The sequence below is a fragment of the Nomascus leucogenys genome, chromosome 19, assembly GCF_006542625.1.
Source record: "Nomascus leucogenys isolate Asia chromosome 19, Asia_NLE_v1, whole genome shotgun sequence".
Lineage (NCBI taxonomy): Eukaryota > Metazoa > Chordata > Mammalia > Primates > Hylobatidae > Nomascus > Nomascus leucogenys.
The window spans coordinates 61,588,817-61,612,222 of NC_044399.1; the positions used below are offsets into that span (position 1 = coordinate 61,588,817).

General features: G+C 43.5%; 1 protein-coding gene across 4 annotated transcripts; it reads right to left on the minus strand.

The window, feature by feature from the left end:
• Positions 1-95: 95 nt before the first annotated feature.
• Positions 96-23,396, minus strand: ZSWIM7 (zinc finger SWIM-type containing 7). 4 transcript variants are annotated; one of them, XM_012501460.2, is made up of 6 exons: positions 23,206-23,352; positions 17,462-17,483; positions 9,934-10,036; positions 3,708-3,812; positions 1,933-2,052; positions 96-994 (listed from the first exon to the last, which is right to left on the minus strand). In XM_012501460.2, the coding sequence occupies exons 1-5, from the start codon at positions 23,279-23,281 to the stop codon at positions 1,936-1,938; spliced, it is 423 nt and encodes a 140-aa protein (XP_012356914.1). In that variant the 5' UTR covers positions 23,282-23,352; the 3' UTR covers positions 96-994; positions 1,933-1,935. The 4 variants fall into 4 exon arrangements, 3 of the variants coding, with proteins under 3 accessions (XP_012356914.1, XP_012356913.1, XP_003262670.1); XM_012501459.2 differs by having other exon boundaries at positions 461-1,802; positions 23,206-23,396; XM_003262622.4 differs by having other exon boundaries at positions 461-2,052; positions 23,206-23,383.
• Positions 23,397-23,406: the final 10 nt, after the last annotated feature.

Sequence of the window (23,406 nt, forward strand, 5' to 3'; positions counted from 1 at the left end):
GATTGCATCACTGCACTCCAGCCTGGGTGACAGAGTGAGACTCTGTCTCAAAAAAAAAAAAAAAAGTATAATTATTCAATCAAGAAACTGCTGTATTAATTTAGGGAAATGATAGTCTCATAAGTCAAATTTTCATCACATAATTTTAAGCTCCATCCTTTTCCATATACAGAAAACTACTCGTGGGGAAGAAAGTGGTGAAATGGGATCCCTCCTCTACCAAATTCTGCCTTCTAGAGCTAGACAGGGAATTTTGCTTCTCTCCAAAGTTCAAGTTTGGTTAAGTTCTTGGAACCCAAAGTGTGAAAATTTTACTAAGTAAAATTATTTAACCATGTTTATATTAGGTTAAATAAAAATAAAAAGACAAGCTTAGGATGCCGCATTGGCTTGTGACATCTACCTTCTAAACTTTATCCTGAAGGCTGCTGGAAAAAAAGTAAGTTATACTGAGTCCAAGTTTCCTGAGTAGCAGAAAAGTCTTGATAAATTTTATTTGTTGCACTTTTTTTAACAAAACAAAAAGCATCTGCCTACCACAGAACATTGCAACACCTAGGCCCTGGGCTTTCCCCCAGCATTCATTCACTAGCACCTCATGTTTTGGGGGCACAAGCATGGGGCTTTCTTAGGCTGTAAAATCACCTATATCATCTGTTTGTCCACTGCTTCAACTCCTTCTGCAGTATCCCTGCAATGATATTACATGCTTATGAAATGCTGCAGACAGGGAATTCCTGTCCTCCTAGGATCCTCTTCTGGCTGTGGGCAGCTTTACCCTAAGTTCTTGTCTTTTATGCTGAAATTGATTTCATTTTCATCTTCACGTATTATTGCTTCTTTGCTCTCTCGGTGTCCAACTGAGTCTCATCGCTCTCCCTTCTAATACTCCTTCTGTCATCTATTTTGTCTTTTCTTCTTCAGACTGAAAATCACTGGTAGTACCTGTAGTTTCCTTTCAGGACATGATTTTTAGTCTGTTCCTTCAGTTGTCCTGTTGTAAAGATCAGAAATGCAGAGTGAAACCAGTTCTTCCCTTGTTCTCGATACCACCTCTCAAACAATAGTCTACTTAAGCTGTTTTGGCACCAACATCACAGATATTTGACGCTTACAGAAACCAGAACCTCTAAGTCTTTTCATACCTGCTACTGTTTAACCCATCTCTGACCTTCTGTTGCTGCTCAGTAGTTTTCTGGACCCAAGGAAAAGAACTGACCTACTCATCGAAACTTCATCTTACTCTGTTTGGCCCACCATTCCAACCTTTTAAAAATTACTAGTAATTCAGTTACTTAAGACTAAATGCGGCCAGGCGCAGTGGCTCACGCATGTAATTCCAGCACTTTGGGAGGCTGAGGTGGGCAGATCACTAGGTCAGGACATAGAGACCATCCTGGCTAACATGGTGAAACCCCATCTCTACTAAAAAAAATACAAAAAATTAGCTGGGCATGGTGGCGGGTACCTGTAGTCCCAGCTACTTGGGAGGCTGAGGCAGGAGAATGGCGTGAACCTGGGAGGCAGAGCTTGCAGTGAGCTGCGATCACGCCACTGCACTCCAGCCTGGGCGACAAAGTGAGACTCTGTCTCAAAAGAAAAAAAAAAGACTAAATATTGTGGACACAACATGATATTAGGCTTTATTTGAATTTAAAATCTTGATTCCATCCAGGGACATTTTCTACCCAAGCGTCTCAGAGACTGGCTCAGGGTTTTTCTTGAGAAGACTGTACAGGGCTTCTCATCATATGCAAACCCTCCACAGCCCACGGCTCCAACCCACAACACCTCCTGCAGTCCTGGAGGGAAAAGGGACAGTAACATGAAGTGTCTAAAGATCCATTTCACCTCTTTTCCATGTGACTCATGGCATTTTAAATGCATTTCTTGACAGGATTCTATTTTGAAAGTATGATGCTCAGTCTGTACCTTTTATGCTTCTTGTTTCTTCTCCATCAATAATATGTCAGTCAACTGCTTGTCGGAGACACTTAGCTGCTGACAGGTCCTCATAACCTGACTAAGGTAAACTGCCAAGAGATGCTTGCACTGGAATATAAAACACACACACCTATTAGAAACAGGCAGGGCCGGGGCTGGCCAGTCTAACCAAGATTTCTCATTACCGTCTTATTTGGCAGGAAAAGTCTAGAGCATACAGATTACGGGGTCTCTAACTAACTGATTGTCTAAAAAGTGCAGATAGGCCGGGCATGGTGGCTCATGCCTGTCATGCCAGCACTTTGGGAGGCCGAGGCAGACAGATCACTTGAGGTCAGGAGTTCGAGACCAGCCTGGCTGATGTGGCAAAACCCCATCTCCATTAAAAATACGAAAATTAGCTGGGTGTTGCGGTACATGCCTGTAATTCCAGCTACTCAGGAGGCTGAGGCATGAGAATCGCTTGAACCCAGGAGGTGGAGGTTGCGTTGCGCCAAGATCACGCCACTGCACTACAGCCTGGGTGACAGCGCCAGACTCTTGTCTCAAAAAATAAATAAAAACTGCAGATAAAGATGATGAGACAGGAGTATTCTCTTTAGAAATCAGAGTGGACAAACACAGACTTACTTTGCCTGCTGCTTTGGGAAACAGCTTAGATCCATCAGGCACAAGGTATGTAACCCATGGTGAAAACCAAGACTAGCTGCACTGCTCACGTTAGTCCTAAGTTATATTTCTTCCTTGCCTTCAGAAAGCTGTCACAGCAATGGTTAACATTCCTCGAGGCACTATGCTGTGAAGTGCTTCTCATACATCATCTCACTGAAATCTAACAGCTCCCTAAGAAGACAGGTATTGTAATCACATGCTCATCAGAGTCTCTAGGCTACTCTCTTAACTACTGTGTTATACTGGGGTTGGGGGACAGGGAGTAGTGGCAAACTCTTGCATATATTGGCCTATACACACCTCTGGGGAGATGATTATGTTGAATCTGATGTCAGAGAACACAGCTTTGGATCTTGAAGGGGTCTTAGTTCAATCCTGTCTCTTGCAGTTGAGATAAACTTAGGGCACATCAGTTATGAATGTGGCCTCTTGTACAATGGTATACCCAACTTGCCAGCCAGGTCCCAAGATGTTTAAGAAGTTAACAGTGTAAAAGAAAGGGGAAGAATGGAGTGGACACCATGATTTTCTTCTTTGGCAAGACTTAGAAAATAGCTGCCTGCTTTCAGGAAGGTAGTGGTTTTTTTTTGGAATAAGGTGTGTGTGAGTATGTCCTGTTTCTGCTTCATGGTCTGGACTCTGATGAAATTGGCAAAGGCTTAAAGGAATAGGTGAAGGTACTCATGCCCCATGTGAAGGTCAAGTGTGGTATCAGGCTGTCTTACGGGTAGTGCAAAGATATACCATATGGCTGAAGGTAGGATATCCAAAGTTGCCAACATCGAATTTAGTTCATATTTTTATGGGGCCATCTAATTCCCTAGTGCCCACTTCTGAGATTCCCTTTTTTTCCTTCTCAAAGCTTCACTCATGATCTTTTACATAAAAATTCAAGAAATTGATGTAGTTCTAAAAATGACATTGCATTTTGAGAGGCTAAACCCCTATGAGATGACTAACCAAAGTCAAGGACAAAAAACTACCATTTGTTTCACATGTAATAAGATTCCCATTTTGTACAACAGTTAAACCACAAAGGGCGATTTCTCTCTACATTCAACTACAGTGGGAAGAGTCTTCCCCATCCTCACCAGGATGCTGTCACTCTTCCGTAGCACTGAGAAGGCAAATGCAGGACATGAACAGTAATGACAAGAAGCCAAACATGTGTATGTTTTACCAGAACTTCCAAGTACCTACAAAGAAAGGATAAATGGGATCAGACCTCAGAAGATGTGCTGGAAAAACCACCTCTTTCCCTTTTTATCTATGTAGACTCAGAGTTGCTCTGCAAATTGCACTGAGAAGAACTGCAGTAATGTTTTACATAAAATAGAAACAACTCTTCCTCCAGCGTACAGACTCTTCCTTCCTCACCTCTCAGTGCTCACCTTTAGGACTGCATATAGAGGAATTGAAGAGTTTCAGATTAGTTCAACCAACCACATAAACCATTCTGTTCCTATGCCTAGTGATTCATGGGGCCCACTCTATGGGCTGACTGTAATAAGAAGGAAGTGGGGGGGAATCTCTCATCTACATTTTATTGTGGGGGTTCTTAACCTTTGGTATTTCACAGCAGGTATGTAAATTTCTAAAGCTTCCTACATACCTAAAGAGAGTAAAAACAGGCAAAGGGTCAGTAGCAGGGTAAGAGTAAGAGGTCTCAGGCCAGGTGTGGTGGCTCAAGCCTGTAATCCCAGCACTTTGGGAGGTCGAGGTGGGAGGATCACTTGAGCCCCAGAGTTCAAGACCAGCATGGGCAACATGGTGAGACCTCGTCTCTATAAAAAAAAAATTTTTTTAAAGTCAGGTATGGTGGCACATGCCAGTAGTCCCAGCTACTTGGGAGGCTGAGATGGGAGGACTGCTTGAGCCTGGGAGGTCAAGGCTGCAGTGAGCTGTGACTGTACCACTGCACTGCAGCCTGGGTGACAAAGACCCCATCTCTAAAATAAAGATAGGTCACAGAAGAAGAAAAGAAGAAACTGGGAAGAGGCTTTTGAAAAGCATTTGAGAGCAGAGAGAATAAATAAAGCAAAGACCCTTGCCAAAGGAATGACTCAGCTGTTCAGGATGGAGGTCTCAGGAAAAGAGGCAGGCCCAGATCTGCCTACTCATCTAGCAGGATGGAAGGAGGACACTGATATATAGTGGGTTGATAAGAGGCACAGTCTAACAGTCTTGGTGGTGGTCAAGAGGGACAAAAAGGAGAGGTACAGGAAAAACAAGATACATCTGTAGTATGATTGCACCAATTTGTTGGAGAAATCCTTTGTTTAAGTCTCTCTACCACCAAGCAGCCAAAAACTTTTTGTTGAGGTCTTCATTCCTAGAGTTAACTTCCCAACCGGAGGCGTAAGATTATTATTAGTATCTGAGGGAAGCAGAAATGTCCTGAGGGTGATTTTATAATGAACTGCCACTTAGGAATTTGCCACACGGCCTTCAAAGCACTTTTAGGCTCTCAGATGGCAATCTAAATGAAAAAGCAAGGACTTACAAATTTTTTTTGAATTACAATGTTAGCACTCCTAGGATTCTTTAATCTTTCTTACCCGCAGAGAATAAAGCTACAGGTATGGTTTGACTGCAAGAACAAATAGCAGGTTCCAGTGCTGTGCTTTTATCACATTTTCAGTGGTTCATATAATGCAGTTATCCCAGTACAGCTTTTATTAACATTTTTTTTTTAAATTTTTGTTTTTTGGAGACAGGATGTTGTTCTGTCATCCAGGCTGGAGTACAGTGGCATGATCATAGCTCATTGCAGTCTTGAATCCCTCGGCTAAAGTGATTCTCCCACCTCAGTCTCCTGAGTAGGTAGGAGTACTGGTGTGTGCCACCACACTATGCTAATTTTAAAAATTTTTTTAGAGATGGGGTCTTGCTATGTTGTCCAGGCTGGTCTTGAACTGCTGGGCTTAAGTGATCCTCCCACCTTGGCCTCCCAAAGCCCTGGGATTACAGGCATGAGCCACCACACCCAGCCTCAGTATGGTTTTTTGACACAGTCAGAATTCCTTGGGAGATTTTAGGTTACCAGAAATAGCCAATGATTGGGTAAGAAGATGCCTACTGAACACATTGAAGATTTCAGTTCAGGCTGGGCACAGTGGCTCACGTCTGTAATCCCAGCACTTTGGGAGGCCGAGGCCGGTGGATCATGAGGTCAGGAGTTCAAGATCAGTTTGGTCAATATGGTGAAACCCCATCTCTACTAAAAATATAAAAATTAGCCAGGCGTGGTGGCAGGTGCCTGTAATCCCAGCTACTCAGGAGGCTGAGGCACGAGAATCGCTTGAACCCGGGAGACAGAGGTGGCAGTGGGCCAAGACTGCGTCACTGTACTCCAGCCTGGGCAACAGGGCAAGACTCTGTCTCAAAAAAAAAAAAAAAAAAAAAAAATTTCCGCCCAGTTACAAATTAGGTGTTGAAAAAGCACGCCTTGCATATTACCTACCACAAGGCTCTGACATGTTGTGAATATATCACCTAGACCATCCAGTATCAATGGAGAGATTTCCCCAGCATGTATGGAAGCTTACACTGAAGGAAGAGCATTAAAGCAGATTGTTTTCCACTTAATCCTAAAGAAAAAACCCACCACATCCAACAATGACATGTACAATTCTCTCTTTTTTTTTTTTTTAAGACAGAGTCTCACTTTGTTGCCCAGGCTGGAGTGCAATGATGCAATCTTGGCTCACTGCAACCTCCACCTCCTGGGTTCAAGCCATTCTCCTGCCTCAGCCGCCTGATTAGCTGGGATTACGGGCATGTGCTACTATGCTGGCTAACTTTTGTATTTTTAGTAGAGATGGGGTTTTGCCACGTTGGTCAGGCTGGTCTTGAACTCCTGACCTGAGATGATCCACCCGCCTCAGCCTCCCAAACTGCTAGGATTCCAAGCATAAGCCACCACTCCCGGCCTATAATTCTTGGGTGTCTAAACTATTACCAATGAATATAACTTTAGGTTTCTTCTCCCTTTAGTTATCTCGTCTCTTCTCTCTAGATTTAAACTTAAGCAAGCAGAAGCCTCTGGGATTCTACACTGACTAGAATAATTCACTGCTTCCTTCTTATTGCGAGTCCCCGTCCATCATAATGCTCCCTGGATCATGCTGAATAAATGCCTGGTGGCTTGAGATGGGGAGAATTTCTACAGAGTTTCCTTGCCTGAGCCCTTCAAGGGCTAAGACTCAAAAGTAAAATGTTCAACTGCCTAAAGCAATAAACACTAAAAGAGGTTAAATTTCTAATTTGCTTTTCGCTTATCTAGCAGTGGACAACTAATGAACCCAACAATCAGGCAAAATCTCAGTTAGAAACATTTAGAATTGGAAATTGACCTTAAGGATAACATAATTCAATTCCTTTACCCTTCAGTGAAAAAAACAACTTCCTCTTACAGGAATTGCTCCTAGTTTTCCCGCTTATAGTCTGGAATGTTTATCCCCCAGAAGGAGAGAGCTTTTTAAAAAAGGGACATGCTGGAAAGAGGATACTCAGACCACGGCTGACAGGACTTGTAGGAACCTCACTTGGAGGTGGTTTCTACTGTGGTTCTACTGTGGTTTCAGTTAGGTCGCAAGGAGAGGTGACCCATCTACGTGGTCATCCATTCATGGGTACAGTTTTATTTTATGACTGCTTCAAGCCTCTTAGGACACTCCACAGTGTCTTTGTTATTGTTCCTTGTGTTTGGTGCTTCTCTCTGAAAACAGGATTATACATTCCTGGCCTGTTAAATACAGGCTGGCCATGTGACCTGCTTTAGTAAAATCTGGGTAGCCAAGCAGAAAAATGTTAAAAATTGTGTACCATGTTTTCCTTTTTCTCTTTGAGAGTCACAGTGTTCCAGATATGGGCTGCTTTGCCCACTGGGATCCCTGCATGAAGCTGTTTTGGAACAGAGCTACAACTGGCTGCTGGTGGATACATAGCATGAATGAGATCTAAAACTTTGTTTTTGTAAGCCTTTCAGATTTGGGGTCATTGATACCACAGCATAACTTAGCCTCTCCTGACTGAAATATCCCCCTTCTTAAGTGAACCAAAAAAGTATAAAAAGTGGCCAGGCGCGGAGGCTCACGCCTGTAATCCCAGCACTTTGGAAAGCAAAGGTGGTGGATCACCTTTGCTTGAGGTCAGGAGTTCCAGACCAGCCTGGACAACATGGTGAAACCCCATCTCTACTAAAAATACAGAAACTAGCCAGGTGTGGTGGTGCACACCTGTAAACCCAGCTACTCAGGAGGCTGAGGCAGGAGAATCGCTTGAACCCAGGAGGCAGAGGTTGCGGTGAGCTAAGATCATGCCATTGCACTCCAGCGTGGGCAACAGAGTGAGACTCTGCCTCAAAAAAAAAAAAAAAAAGTATAGAAAACGACTCAGGTGTCAGCAACATAACAATGACTTTAATTATTTCATATTACATCTAGAGAACAATAATATTAGAGTTGACCTATGGGATGAAGAATGACCTATGAAAAGATAACTAGCTGGACATTGAGGCAGTATGTGACTCAACTTTTATCATCTCATACAACTCCTGAATTCAGCCAAATTCTTACTATATTACCATACAATGCAACCATTAAGGTTAATTTGAGGGTGTATAAGATTTCTACAGCCTCATTTAATTCAAAGTCCAAGATGACAGCCACATTTCTTGGAAGTTAGTATTTTATAATTAATAAAGCAATGTAATATATACCAGATGTGAACAACAAAAACTAAACAAGTGACTTAAGTTACTGTTAACCAATGGGAGGAACAAAAAGTCAACAGTAATTAAAATACTTCAAACAAAAGTCTGCCTGCCAGGTCAAGTATTGTGCCCATAATGGAATCAAGACCAAATATCCCAAACTAAAAGCAATGGGAAAAACTTGAAGGTCCCTCTAGTTTCGGGTATTTTAGCTACCTAAAAACCAAAAATAAAAACACCAGGAAAGAGGACAGACACACCTCCTCAGGTACAAACTGCAAGTTCAGTGACCTTGATTATTCCGTAAGTTCTCCATGAGAAAATTAATCTAATAGGCAGTCTCTTTTGAGTAAGACAATACCATCCAAAAGTTTTTTTTGTGTTTTTTTTGCTTGTTTGTTTTGAGACGGAGTTCTGCTCTTGTCACTCAGGCTGGAGTACAATGGTGCGATCGCTGCTCACTGCAACCTCCTCCTGGGTTCAAGTGATTCTCCTGCCTCAACCTCCCGAGTAGCTGGAATTACAGGCGCCCACCACCACACCCAGATAATTTTTGTATTTTTAGTAGACACGGGGGTTCACCATGTTGGCCAGGCTGGTCTTGAACTCCTGACCTCAGGTGATTCACCTGCCTCGGCCTCCCAAAGTGCTGGGATTACAGGCTTGAGCCACCACACCTGGCCATCTTATTTTAGTTACAAAAATGTCTGGAAGATTTTGTTAAGTGAAACTATGCTAAGTGAAATAAGCCAGGTACAGAATGACAAATACCACATGATCTCACTTATATGTGGAATCTAAAAAAAGTTGAACTCATAGGCTGGGTGCAATGGCTCATGCCTGTAATCCTAGCACTTTGGGAGGCTGAAGGGGGAGGAATGCTTGAGGCCAGGAGTTCAAGACCAGCTTGGGCAACAGAGCAAGACCCTGTCTTTATTAAAAACAAAAAGTTGAACTCATAGAAGAAGAAATAGTGGTTACCAGGGGCCTTGGGGTGGGGGAGGAAGAGGAAGATAGGGAGATATTGGTCAAAGGGTACAAAATTTCACTTAGGAGAAATAAGTTCAGGGTATCTATGGTACAACATGGTGAATATATTTAATAACAAAGTATTGGCAGGGATGGTGCTCATGCCTGTAATCCCAATACTTTGAGAGGCCAAGGTGGGAGGATCGCTTGAGCCTAGGAGTTTGAGACCAGCCTGCGCAACATAGTGAGACCCTGTCTCTATAAAAACAAAGAAATAAAAAGACTGAAGTACTGTATATTTGAAGATTGCTAAGATAGTGGACTTTAAGTGATCTCACCACAAAAAAATAAGTATATAAGGTATTAGATATGTTAATTAGCTTGATTTAGTTATTCTACAAGGTATCCATATATCAAAACATCATGTTATATACCATGAATAGCGACAGTTTCTGTCAGTTAAAATAAAGATTTTTAAAAATTATCAATTTGTTAATTTTACCAAGTTGGGGCAAAAGCCTTTTAACAGTCCAAGAAATATTTAAAGCTAGTCACCAGCTTCTACAGAGATGAAGAAAACATTTTGTCCTAAGGGGTTTCTGTAGGGATCACCCCCATCTCTAGACTTCTACCTGGTAAACACGCCTTCCACTGGGTGATGAGATTAAGGTGATGGACTGTCGATCAACTAGGTCCAAGGCCTGGGTGGCTGATGAGCCAAAGAGAAACTTCAGCCTGTGAAATAAAAACGCTTCAGATTAGAAGGCCTGATTCTCAAAGTCACCTCAGTAACTTGACCCAAAGGATCACTAGACTTAGCATTTTTTAAAAATTCATTTTAATTTCGAAAAAAGGAAAACAATACAGCAAAACCCATGGACCCATTCACTCCCCAGAATTAATGTTAATATCTTGGTGTACTTATTTCAGATCTTCTTGTATTTTATATATGTGTGTGTGTGTATATTTTTTTTTTTTTTTTTTTTGAGATGGAGTTTCGCTTTTGTTGCCCAGGCTGGAGTACAATGGCGCAATCTTGGCTCACCATAACCTCCGCTTCCCGGGTTCAAGCGATTGTCCTGCCTCAGCCTCCCAAGTAGCTGGGATTGCAGGCATGTGCTACCACACCCGGCAAATTTTGTATTTTTAGTAGAAACGGGGTTTCTCCATGTTGGTCAGGCTGCTCTCCAACTCCAGACCTCAGGTGATCCACCCGCCTCGGCCTCCCAAAGTGCTGGGATTACAGGTGTGAGCCACTGTGCCCAGCCTGTATTATATTTTTCATAAAGGGAGTACACTGTTAGTGATAAGCCCTCTTTATACTTCTTTGTAGTGCCTCCTTCCTACCTTCCGCTTATCCCTGAGGTAAGCACATGCATTTGTTGGTTTCCTTCCCGTTAATGTGTTCATATTAAATATTATATATAGAACATATGTATGCACACATACATAACAAACACACGTGCATATATGTATGCATATACACATATAGTATTGTTTTAAAACATAAAAGGGCCGGGCGCGGTGGCTCACGCTTGTAATCCCAGCACTTTGGGAGGCCGAGGCGGGCAGATCACGAGGTCAGGAGATCGAGACCATGGTGAAACCCCGTCTCTACTAAAAATACAAAAAATTAGCCGGGCGTGGTGGCGGGCGCCTGTAGTCCCAGCTACTCGGAGAGGCTGAGGCAGGAGAATGGTGTGAACCCGGGAGGCGGAGCTTGCAGTGAGCCGAGATTGCACCACTGCACTCCAGCCTGGGCAAGACAGCGAGACTCCATCTCAAAAAACAAAAACAAAAACAAAACAAAACAAAACATAAAAGGTTTATTGCAGGCTTCTTTTTGCTGTTCCTGAAATAGCTCATGAAAAATAAAAGAAAATATAAAATATTGTAGACTTCTTTTGGCAACTTGCATTTTTCTACTCAATGCGTTTTTGAAAATGAGGCATGTTGACAGACATTTATTTTTACTTTACCTTTGAATAATATTCCATTATATGTATACACTGAATTTTATTTAAGTACTCTATGTATGGACATTGTTTCTATTTTATACTATTATAAATAATATTCAATTATCCCCATACATGTCCCTTGGCATACATCTCTGAAAATCCCCCTTTAGTTTATGTAACTAAAACATATGTTCATTTTCAACTTTAATAGATATTGCCAATAGCTCTCCAAAGTGGAAACAGGAGTGGTGGCTCATGCCTGTAATCCCAGCATTTTGGAAGGCTGAGGCAAGAGGATCGCTTGAGTCCAGGAATTCAAGACCAGCCTGAGCAATGTAGTGACACCCCATCTCTAAAGAAAAAAGAAAGAAAAAACTAAAACACACAAAAAAGTGAAAACAGCACTCCCACCAGCACTGTATAAGACTTCTATTTTCTCAGGCCGGGCGTGGTGGTTCATACCTGTAATCCTAGCACTTTGGGAGGCCGAGGCAGGCAGATCACCAGAGGTCAGGAGATCGAGACCATCCTGGCTAACATGGTGAAACCCCGTCTCTACTAAAAATACAAAAAATTAGCCGGGCGTGGTGGCACACGCCTGTAGTCCCAGCTACTCAGGAGGCTGAGGCAGGAGAATTGCTTGAATCCGGGAGGTGGAGGTTGCGGTCAGCCAAGATTGCGCCACTACACTCCAGCCCAGGTGACAGAAGGAGACTGTCTCAAAAAAACAAAACAAACAAACAAAAAAACCAGACTTCTATTTTCTCCATGTCCCCACTAACACCAGTATTATCAGGCTTTTTAATGTTTGCCCATCTGAAGATATTAAATGTGTACTTTTTGGATTAGTAATAAGGCTATTCAACTGTTAAAGGATATACAGGAAAAAACTTTGATATGTGAGAAAATTCTTATAATATTAGGTGAGAAAGGTTGAAGACAAAATTATATTTTAGGAACTCTCAAGCATGTTAACTTTTTTAAAGGAAACCTACAATTATGTCAAAATTTAAAGTTTAATTTTTTTTTTTTGAGATGGAGTCTCACTCTGTTGTCCAGGCTGGAGAGCAGTGGCACAATCTCGGCTCACTGCAACTTCTGCCTCCCGGGTTCAAGAGATTCTCCTGTCCCAGCCTCCCGAGTAGCTGGGATTACAGGTGCAGGCCACCATGCCCAGGTAATTTTTTTTTTTTTTTTTTTTTTTTTTGAGACGGAGTCTTGCTCTGTCCCCCAGGCTGGAGTGCAGTGGCGTGATCTCGGCTCACTGCAAACTCTGCCTCCCGGGTTCACGCCATTCTCCTGCCTCAGCCTCCCGAGTAGCTGGGACTACAGGCGCCCGCCAACACGTCCGGCTAATTTTTTGTATTTTTAGTAGAGACGGGGTTTCACCATGTTAGCCATGATGGTCTCGATCTCCTGACCTCGTGATCCGCCCGCCTCGGCCTCCCAAAGCGCTGGGATTACAGGCTTGAGCCACCGCGCCCGGCCGCCCAGGTAATTTTTGTATTTTTTAGTAGAGATGGGCTTTTGCCATGTTGGCCAGGGTGGTCTTGAACTCCTGACCTGAGGTGATCCCCCTGCCTTGGCCTCTCAAAGTGCTGGGGTTACAGGTGTGAGCCAGCATGTCTGGCCTTTTTGTTTGTTTTTTTTTTTTTTTTTTTTTTTTTTTGTTTTTTGTTTTTTGTTTTTTGAAACAAGGTCTCTCTCTGTCATCCAGGCAGGCTGGATTCCAGTGGTGCAATCATGGCTCACTGCAACCGGAACCCCCTGGGCTCAAGTGATCCTCCCACCACCTCAGCCTCCCTAGCAGCCAGGACTACAGGTATACACCACCAAACCCAGTTAATTTTTTGATTTTGTAGAGACAGAGTCTCCTTGTGCTGCCTAAGCTGGTCTCAAACTCCTGGCCCCAAGTGATCCTTAAGCTTCAGCCTCCCAAAATACTGTTATTACAGGTGTGATCCACCATTCCTGGCCAAAATTTAATTTTTTGAAAAGGCAATAAACAGGCCGGGCGCAGTGGCTCACACCTGTAATCCCAGCACTTTGGGAGGCCGAGGCAGGTGGATCATGAGGTCAGCAGATCGAGACCATCTTGGCTAACACGGTGAAACCCCGTCTCTACTAAAAATACAAAAAATTAGCCGAGCGCGGTAGCGGGCGCCTGTAGTCCCAGCTACTTGGGAGACTGAGGCAGGAGAATGGTGTGAACCCGGGAGGCAGAGCTTGCAGTGAGCCGGGATTGTGCCACTGCACTCTAGCCTGGGCGACAGAGCGAAACTCTGTCTCAAAGAAAAAAAAAAAAAGGCAATAAACCAAAATTTAAGAGTGATTATTACTGGGTGGTATGATTATTGATGCTTTTTATAGGTTTTATTTTCCAATAAAAATTTTTTATAAGTGCGGGTTATTATTATTATTATAATCATTGAGTTGGAGTCTCACTCTGTTGCCCAGGCTGGAGTGCAGTGTCACGATCTCTGCTCACTGCAACCTCCACCTCCCAGATTCAAGCGATTCTCCTGCTTCAGCCTCCCGAGTAGCTGGGATTACAGTCGCGTGCCACCACGAGTGGCTAATTTTTGTTTTTTTTTTTAGTAGAGATGGGCTTTCACCATATTGGCCAGGCTGATCTCGAACTCCTGACCTTGTGATCCGCCCTCCTTGGCCACCCAAAGTGCTGTGATTACAGGCATGAGCCACCACACCCGGCCTAAGTGTGAATTATTTTTATAAACTAGAAAATAAAATGGCAGAGTTAAACTCAAACTGAAAAGTTAATGTTTTAAAGAACTTATATGACTTAACACAGAGTAAGACAAACCTAGTAAGGCTTCAAAATTAAAATGTTCAACTTCTTACTTCATTTTCCAATAGACCAGCCACATATACAACAAATTATTGGGGGAAACAGAAAAGAGTGCTTTGAATTTTTATATTAAACACATGAAGATTTAGTCTACAAAATAACAAAATACAAAAAACAATGAAATAAAATTTGTTGGGAACCTTACCAATCAATCACAGCAGTTACCTTTAAGAATTTTTTTAAGGCCAGGCGTGGTGGCTCATGCCTGTAATCCCAGCACCTTGGGAGGCCGAGGTGGGCGGAACTCCTGACCTCATCATCCACCTGCCTCAGTGTGTGCCACCTGTAGTCCCAGCTACTCAGGAGGCTGAGGCAGGAGAATCACTGGAACCTGGGAGGCAGAGGTTGCAGTGAGCTGAGACTGCGCCACTGTACTCCAGCCTCTGCGACAGAGCGAGACTGTCTGAAAAAAAAAAAAAAAAGAATTTTTTTAACCTGCTCTGTCCACTTTAATACCTACTGTGAACATCTCTTGAATGCATTAAAGATTTTTCCATATCACTTTTAATGGTTACAAATAATTCTACTGTAAAGATGAATCATTTTTATTCTCCTCAAACTCCATGAATTACTAGGGTGTTTCTATGTTTTATTGCTACCATAAACAATACTGGATATTCATCACACGGAGAATATCCTCACTGTAAAATCTTTATGAACATCTATAATTACTTCCTGGGTATGTGTTCTTCTATGTGGAATTTCTGGGTCAAAGAATAGGTATGTTTTAAAGTTCCTATTGCCTGTTACCCTGCAATTTATATTCCTGTTATAAATGATCCCTTTCCCCATATTTGTGTCAACTTCTTTTCTGTGGTCACTAATTTTCTAGATGAAAAGTTATGTTAATTTGTATTTTTGTGGTCACTAGTAAGAGTTGTCTTTTTCCTCCCAAAGGATTTGGCTATTTGCATCTTTTATTCTTTGCCCTTTTGTTTTTAAAGTAGTACATTTTTTTCCAGTAATATTTAATTCTTATTAAAAATTTAAGAAATACAGTAAAGGTTAAGGCCATTCCCTCAATTCTACCTCCTTCCTTGCCCCAAAGAAAAAACACTGGTAGAGCTCGGTATATATTCTTCAGAACTTTTATTTTTTTAGAGACGAGGTCTCACATCACCCAGGCTGGTGTAGTGGCACAATCATAGCTCACTGCAGCCTCGAACTTCAGGGCTCAAACAATCCTCCTGGGACAGGTTTTTTTTTTTTTTTTTTTTTTTTTTTTTTGAGACAGTCTTGCCTCTGTTACCGAGGCTGGAGTGCAATGGCATGATTTCAGCTCACTGCAACCTCCGTCTCCCGGGTTCAAGCGATTCTCTTGCCTCAACCCCTCGAGTAGCTGGGATTACAGGTGCCTGCCACCATGCTCGGCTAATTTTTCTATTTTTAGTAGAGACGGTTTCACCATGTTGGTCAGGCTGGTCTCAAACTCCTGACCTCAGGTGATCCACCAGCCTCAGCCTCCCAAGGCGTTGGGATTATAGGAGTGAGCCACCGCGCCTGGCCAGGACTTGTAAATGTAAGTGTATATCAGTAATTAAGTATTACTTATACCTAGGTAGCTTTCACTTTTTTGATCTCTGCATTTTTAAAATAACTGACCACTCTATATTATTCTCATTTAAGTAGTTCTATCATCTGCAAATAATGATAATTGTCTTTCCTTGCAGATAGATACATTTGTAATTTCTTTTTCATCTGTTAATTGAACAGCTATGCTTTATTTTTTGTTTTTTTTTTTTTTTTGAGATGGAGTTTCACTTTTATTGCCCAGGCTGGAGTGCAATGGCGCGATCTTGGCCCACAGCAACCTCCACCTCCCAGGTTCAAGCAATTCTCCTGCCTCAGCCTCCCGAGAAGCTGGGATTACAGGCATGCACCACCATGCTTGGCTAATTTTGTATTTTTAATAGTGACAGGGTTTCTCCATGTTGGTCAGGCTAGTCTTGTACTCCTGACTTCAGGTGATCCGCCCGTCTCAGCCTCCCAAAGTGCTGTGATTACAGGCATGAGCCACTGCACCTGGCCAACAGCCACAATTTTTTTTTTTTTTTTTTTTTTGAGACGGAGTCTTGCTCTGTCCCCCAGGCTGGAGTGCAGTGGCGCGATCTCGGCTCACTGCAAGCTCCGCCTCCCGGGTTCACACCATTCTCCTGCCTCAGCCTCCCGAGTAGCTCGGACTACAGGAGCCCGCCAACACGCCCGGCTAATTTTTTTGTATTTTTAGTAGAGACGGGGTTTCACCATGTTAGCCAAGATGGTCTTGATCTCCTTACCTCGTGATCCGCCCGCCTCAGCCTCCCAAAGTGCTGGGATTACAGGCTTGAGCCACCGCGCCCGGCTACAGCCACAATTTTTAAAACAATGTTAAATAAGAGTGGCAAATATGACAATACTGGATATGGTGTTGGCTAATTCAATTGAGACAAATTTTTAAGAATCATGTCAAGAAAATATTATTCCTAGTTTCTAAGAGTATTTTTTATTTTTTTTGAGACAGAGTTTTGCTCGTTACTTAGGCTGGAGTGCAATGGCACAATCGCAGCGAGATATGCAACCACAACCTCCCAGGTTCAAGCAATTCTCCTGCCTTAGCCTCCCAAGCAGCTGAGATTGCAGGTGTGTGCCACCATGTCCCGCTACTTTTGCATTTTCACTAGAGACAGGGTTTCACGATATTGGTCAGGCTGGTCTTGAACTCCTGACCTGAAGTGATCCACCTGCCTCAGTCTCTCAAAGTGCTGGGACTGCAGGTGTGAGCCACGGTGCCTGTCCTTTTATTCTATTTTTAAAATTATTTTCATGGAGATGGGGGTCTCCCTATTTTGCTAGAGTGGTCTTGAACTCCTGGGCTCAAGCAATCCTCCTGCCTTTGCCTCCCAAAGTGCTGAGATTACATGTGTGAGTCACAGTGCCTGGTAGTAAGAATATTTTTATTTTTTATTTATTTATTTATTTTTGAGACGGAGCCTCACTCCGTCCCCAGGCTGGAGTGCAGTGGCACGATCTTGGCTCACTGCAACCTCCACCTCCCAGGTTCAAGTGATTCTCCTGCCTTAGCCTCCTGAGTAGCTGGGACTACAGGCGCGTGCCACCACGTCCAGCTAATTTTTTGTATTTTCAGTAGAGATGGGGTTTCACCATGTTGGCCAGGATGGTCTTGATCTCCTGACTCCATGATCCACCCGCCTCAGCCTCCCAAAGTGCTGGGATTACAGGCGTAAGCCACCGCGCCCGGTCAAGAATATTTTTAAAAATCAAGAGTTGATGTTGAAAGGATTTTAACATTAATGGTTAAAAAGAAAAATCAAACACAACAGTATATGTACTTACGATAACAGATATTCATCAGGAACTGTAAAATGAGAATGGAAAAAAAAGTTAATCATATTAAGCCAGTGACCATTGACATAAAAATCTTAAAATACACTAACTACAAACACTTCCGTGTGTGATGGTCAACTGAACCTATGCATCTGGTTTTATTCCTTCCCCAAACCCCACTAAAACCATAATAAAAGGATTTCCTTTTTCTTTTTTTGAGATGGAGTCTTGCCCTGTCGCCCAGGCTGGAGTGCAATGGTGCAATCTCGGCACACTGCAACCTCCGTCTCCCGGGTTTAAACCATTCTCCTGCCTCAGCCTCCCAGGTAGCCGGGACTACAGGCATGCACTACCACGCCCAGCTAATTTTTTTTGGTATTTTTAGTAGAGATGGGGTTTCACCATGCTGGCCATGCTGGTCTTGAACTCCTGACCTCAAGTGAGCCACCTGCCTTGGCCTCCCAAAGTGCTGGGATTATAGACATGAGCCACTGCGCCCAGCCAGATTTGTTTTTTAAAAGTATGAATTCCAAAGGATGAGAAAGACAGGGAGAAACAACAGCCATGATACATTGGAAGTGATAGAAGAGTGGAAAATGATTTATAAGACTTAAGAAAACTGAATCCTTGGCTAGCAATGGGGAGAGTCAAGCACCAGCCTGAGTTACACTCCAAAATCCACCTCTCCCCTTCCCCAAACCCTAACAAATTGGTGGCACCAAATAGCTTCATTGGGGGTGAAGCAGGGATATGAAAATAAGACTCTTTTCAAGTACGTTTGAGTAGTAGTGGGACCCCAGTTCCCTCCACAGCTTTAGGTGACTGCCTTTCCCTCATTCTGGCAAAAGACTAGGTTTATTTTCTGGAGGGGTTCAAACACAGGCTATCTGTACTAGGGAAAAATACTAGGTACAGTGAAAGTCAGGGTGTCACACTGAAAACAGGATCTCCTGCTCTCTTCCCTAACATGGCTCCCATAACACAAGCAATCAGGCCTTCGCCCTCCAGCCAGGAGACTGGAAGTCTTCCCTAGGTATACCCCAAGAGAAGTGGGAATGACAATGAAATGGTTTCCCCAACTAAATAGCCTACTGAGAACAACTATAGTGATGTTCATATTCTGTAAGCCCCTCTACCACCCAGAGCTTCCGATATACTTTTTAGTCTTCCACTCTGAAATATGACTAGACAGCCAACGGTTACCAGACAACAAAGGAAAAAGGAAATAGAATAAAACAGAAGAAAGAGGAAAAACTGCAGAAAGGAGAAAATTTTAAACATCTATTACTAATATTTTATCATCAGAAAAAAGTTAATGCAATCATAAAACAGGCAGAAGCCATCATAAGAAAAAGGGAATCTTCTGAAAAAAAGTTATAAATTAAAAATACATGGTATGTCTCTGTAGTTTCAGTTGCTTGGGAAGCTGAGGCAGGAAGACTGCTTGAAACCAGGAGTCTGAGGCCAGCCTGGGCAACACAGTAAGACCCCGTCTCTCTTTTTTTTTTTTTTTTTTGAGACGGAGTTCCGCTCTTGTTGCCCAGGCTGGAGTACAATGACGCAATCTTGGCTCACCGCAACCTCCACCCCCCGGGTTCAAGCAATTCTCCTGCCTCAGCCTACAGAGTAGCTGGGATTATAGGCATGCACCACCACGCCCGGCTAATTTTTTTAGTAGAGACGGGGTTTCTCCATGTTGATCAGGCTGGTCTCGAACTCCCGACTTCAGATGATCCACCCGCCTCGGCCTCCCAAAGTGTTGGGATTACAGGCATGAGCCACTGTGCCCGGCAAGACCCGTCTCTTAAAAAAAAAAAAAAAAAAGACAGCAGAAATTCAACAGAAAATCTGGAAGATAAAGTTGAAGAAAGTTCCCAGGAAGTAGAGAAAATATAAAAGAAACACAGAAGCCACAGTAAGTCAATCAGAAGGACAACAGAGGACATCCAGTAACTTAATTAGAGAAATATCAGAAAGAACAGAGAAAACAGATGGAGGGAACTCATCAGTCAAATAATTCAAAATTCCCCACAGCTGAAGGACATGAATTTCTAGCTTGAAAGGGCCCACTGTGTGCCCACACTGAAGTGAAGAAAACAAACTTTACCAGAAGATTCAGAACACTGGTTATGAAGAAAAGATAATTCAAACTTCCAGAGAAAATAAAGGTCACATACAAAAATCAGGAGTAACACTAGAAGCTCGGAGGTAGTGGAATAATGTTTTCAGATGTCTGAAGAAATATTACTTCCAACAAATAATTCAATACCTAGATAATCACTTAAGTGTGAGGGCAGAAAAAGAACTTTTTCAGCTGGGTGCAATGGTTCACGCCTGTAATCCCAGCACTTTGAGAGGCCGAGGTGGGCAGATCACTTGAGGTCGGGAGTTCAAGACCAGCCTGACCAACATTTAGTATCTCTACTAAAAATACAAAAACTATTAGCCGGGCATGGTGGCGCATGCCTGTAATCCCAGCTACTCGAGAGACTGAGGCAGGAGAATCCCTTGAACCCAGGAGGTGGAGGGTGCGGTGAGCAGAGATTGCGCCATTGCATCCAGCCTGGGCAACAAGAGCGAAACTCCATCTCAAAAAAAAAACCAAAACAACAAAAAAAAACCCCACAACCTTTTCAGACATAAAAAGCCTCAAAAAGGGGCCAGTGTGGGGGCTCAAAACCATAATCCCAGCACTTTGGGGGGCCAAGGCAGAAGGATCGCTTGAGCCCAGGATTTCCAGAGTAGCCTGGGCAACAAAGGAAGACCCGTCTCTACAGAAAATAAAATAATCAGCTGGGCGTGAGGTGTGATTGCGCCACTGTACTCTAGCCTGGGGAACAGAGTGAGACCCGGTCTCAAAAAACAGAAAAGAAAGCCTCAAAAAGTACATCTCATGCCCCCTTCTTCAGGAAGTTGGCAGAGTCTGTGTGCCATAAAATAAGGTAGTAAGCCTGGGCAACACAGTGAAACCCCGTCTCTACAAAAATATAAAAACTAGCTGGGCATGGTGGTGCACACCTGTGGTACCAGTTACTCAGGAGGCTGAGACAAGAGGATCTCTTGAGCCTGGGAGGTTGAGGGAGCAGTGAGCTATGAGTGCTACTGCACTCCAGCCTGGGTGACAGAGCAAGACCTTGTCTCAAAAAAAAAAAAAAAAAAAAAAATTTACATGGGCCAGGTGTGGTGGCTCATGCCTGTAATCCTGGCACTTTGGGAAGCCAAGGCAGGTGGCTCTCTTGAGCTCCAGAGTTCGAGTCCAGCCTAGGCAACATGGTGAGACCCTGTCTCTACAAAAAATACAAAAAACTAGCCAGCTGTGGTATTGTGTGCCTGCAGTCCCAGATACTCGGGAGGCTGAGGTGGGAGGATCATCTGAGCCTAGGAGGTCAAAGCTACAGTGAGCTTTGATCATACTATTGCACATCAGCCTGGGTGACAGACTGTCTCAAAAAAAAAAAAAAGAGGTAGTAAACTGAGAAAAGAAAACTGTAGGATATACTAAACATAGGACCCAACATAGATACAGAGAATTCCCAGATAATAATGGTGAAGAGAGATGTCAGGAAACAGCCGAGAGATCAGCCAGTCCATATTAAGCAAGTCAGAAGGCTCTAGAGATGTCTTCAGGAAGGTGAAACTGATAACATACTTCGTTCATCTGAACATCTTGAGGGGAGATTGAGAACACTAGTAAAGGATGTGAGGTTAAGGTAAGAATATGTAAAAAACTAAACAAGCAAATAAAACCAAGATAGTTATAACTCCATGGAAATCCAAAAGTTACAAAGAAAACGAAAAGTAATCAGAGCTTCCTACAGGTTCCACTGTGACTAGTTTATATATCATCATACAAGTATAAATTTGGAATCTTTATCTAATTAGGAAGGGTGTATAACTATATATTAATAGGAAAAAGATTTTGAAAAAGACAGAAAACAGGGCTGCTGAAAATAAACATGAATCAACAGCATTGGTCCCTGTGTCTGAACCATGGGTGTCAGGGGCAATGATTATGCCCCCTTCAGGAGTGTCAATGCGTCTTGTGAACCTTCTTGTTGGAGAGAAAAAACCCAAAACTGACTGGGCACGGTGGCTCACACCTGTAATCTCGGCATTTTGGGAGGCTGAGGTGGCCGTATCACAAGGTCAGGAGTTTGAGACCAGCCTGGCCAATATGGTGAAACCCCGTCTCTACTAAAAACATACAAATTAGCCGGGTGTGGTGGCATGAGCCTGTAGTCCCAGCTACTTGGGAGGCTGAGGCAGGAGAATCACTTGAACTCGGGAAGCAGAGGTTGCAGTGAGCTGAGATCGCGCCATTGCACTCCAGCCTGGGAGACAGAGCAAGACTCTGTCTAAAAAAAAAAAAAAAAACCCAAACTACTGTCAGTGTTTGGATTAATCTATTCAGACACAGAATAGTTCTGGCGATTATTGTTTAAAGTGACAGCATTCCAAACCCTCAGGCCATCAAATCTTAGAGCCAGGAACAACTGTATAAGCTAATATCAGTTGGCTTTTTTTCCATCCTTTTTGGAATCAAGTATGTTTGAATACTTGGCTGCACTAATCTTTCAAGCACATACACTTAAGTCTCCTTAATTTTGACTGAGATGAGAAAACAAAGTTGGCTTATTTTTCTCAGTTCCTTAAAAACAGTAACTCAAGATAAACCCTTTCAAAATGCAGTACAGTACTTTTAAAACAAAAGCCATCCAAGTTGAATAAGCAGTGGCAGTTTTGGGGCCTAATATGGCTGTTACTTATAAGGTGGCCATTTTTACATCCTAATAGTAGTTCATTAGTCAATGCATTTTGATTAGATCAAATTTGATTTGATCTTATCCTAGCATACTCTGAACACATCTTGAGATCAACCATTCTCAAGTGATTTTGGCGAGCATAGCCAAAGAGCACCCTCTGCTGGTCAGAAAAAAAATGGTGCTTTCACAATACCCAGATTTTCTCCAATGATTGCATATGCATTTAGGTTTATGTGGCTCTTAAAATGCTAACTTTTTTTTTTTTGAGATGGAGTTTCGCTCTTGCTGCCCAGGCTGGCACGGCAACCTCCGCCTCCCGGGTTCAAGCGATTCTCCTGCCTCAGCCTCCTGAGTAGCTGGAATTACAGGCGCCCGCCACCACGCCCAGCTAATTTTTTGTATTTTTAGTAGAGACGAGGTTTCACCATGTTGGCTAGGCTGGTCTCGAACTCCTGACCTTAGGTAATCCACCTGCCTCGGCCTCCCAAAGTGCTGGGATTACAGGCGTGAGCCACGGCGCTGGGCCTACTTTTTACAAGCGTATAGAAGCATTAACTTTAATGTTAACATCAGAATTTGAGAAAAAGTTTAAAAATTCAAAATTTCGTGTAAAATAATCCGGAACTCCACGTTTCTATCACTCACTGTAGGCTCCCGTCCCTTCCACCCCCGGGCGGGGACCCCTCCCAGCGACCTGGCCAGCTTTCAGCACTTCGGTCTCCACTGGCCTACTCGCTCCGGCGGAGGGGCTCCTGCAACTGCGCTGTACCCTAAATATTTGCTGAATCGATTTGACTTTTACTTGTTCCAATTTCGCTTTTTTTGTTTTGTTTTGTTTTTTTGTTTTTTTACGAACAAGAGGTTTAGAGAACCACATGGAAAAAAGGCAGGGCCAGGCCCGGACGCCCCGCCTCCTGCCTCCCGGCCCGGCGGTGCCCGGATGCCCGGTCTGCGCCCACGGCGCAGCCACACACGACCTCGGTCCCGTACTTCGCGCGCTCTCCTGCACCGCCGCCGCCATCTCGCTCAGGAGCTCCTCCACGACCGCCGGCAACACTACGGCCATCGCGCCGCAGGACACGCCCTCCACGACTGGCCGACCGCCGCGACGCTCCAGCTGACGGCGCCTAGCTGCGGAGGATCCCGACCACCCGCCGGGGCAGGGCGAGACGGAATGACGTCGGGGCGCGT

What these genes read in the sequence shown, in the direction of transcription:
- ZSWIM7 (XM_012501460.2), bottom strand. Translation starts at nt 23,281, where the DNA reads ATGGCCGTAGTGTTGCCGGCGGTCGTGGAGGAGCTCCTGAGCGAGATG. An exon ending in GTGGAAGGCGTGTTTACCAG is followed by an intron (nt 3,813 to 9,933) that starts GTAGAAGTCTAG and finishes CTTTCTTTGTAG; the next exon opens with GTACTTGGAAGTTCTGGTAA. An exon ending in GGAAGAGTGACAGCATCCTG is followed by an intron (nt 2,053 to 3,707) that starts GTGAGGATGGGG and finishes TTTATATTCCAG; the next exon opens with TGCAAGCATCTCTTGGCAGT.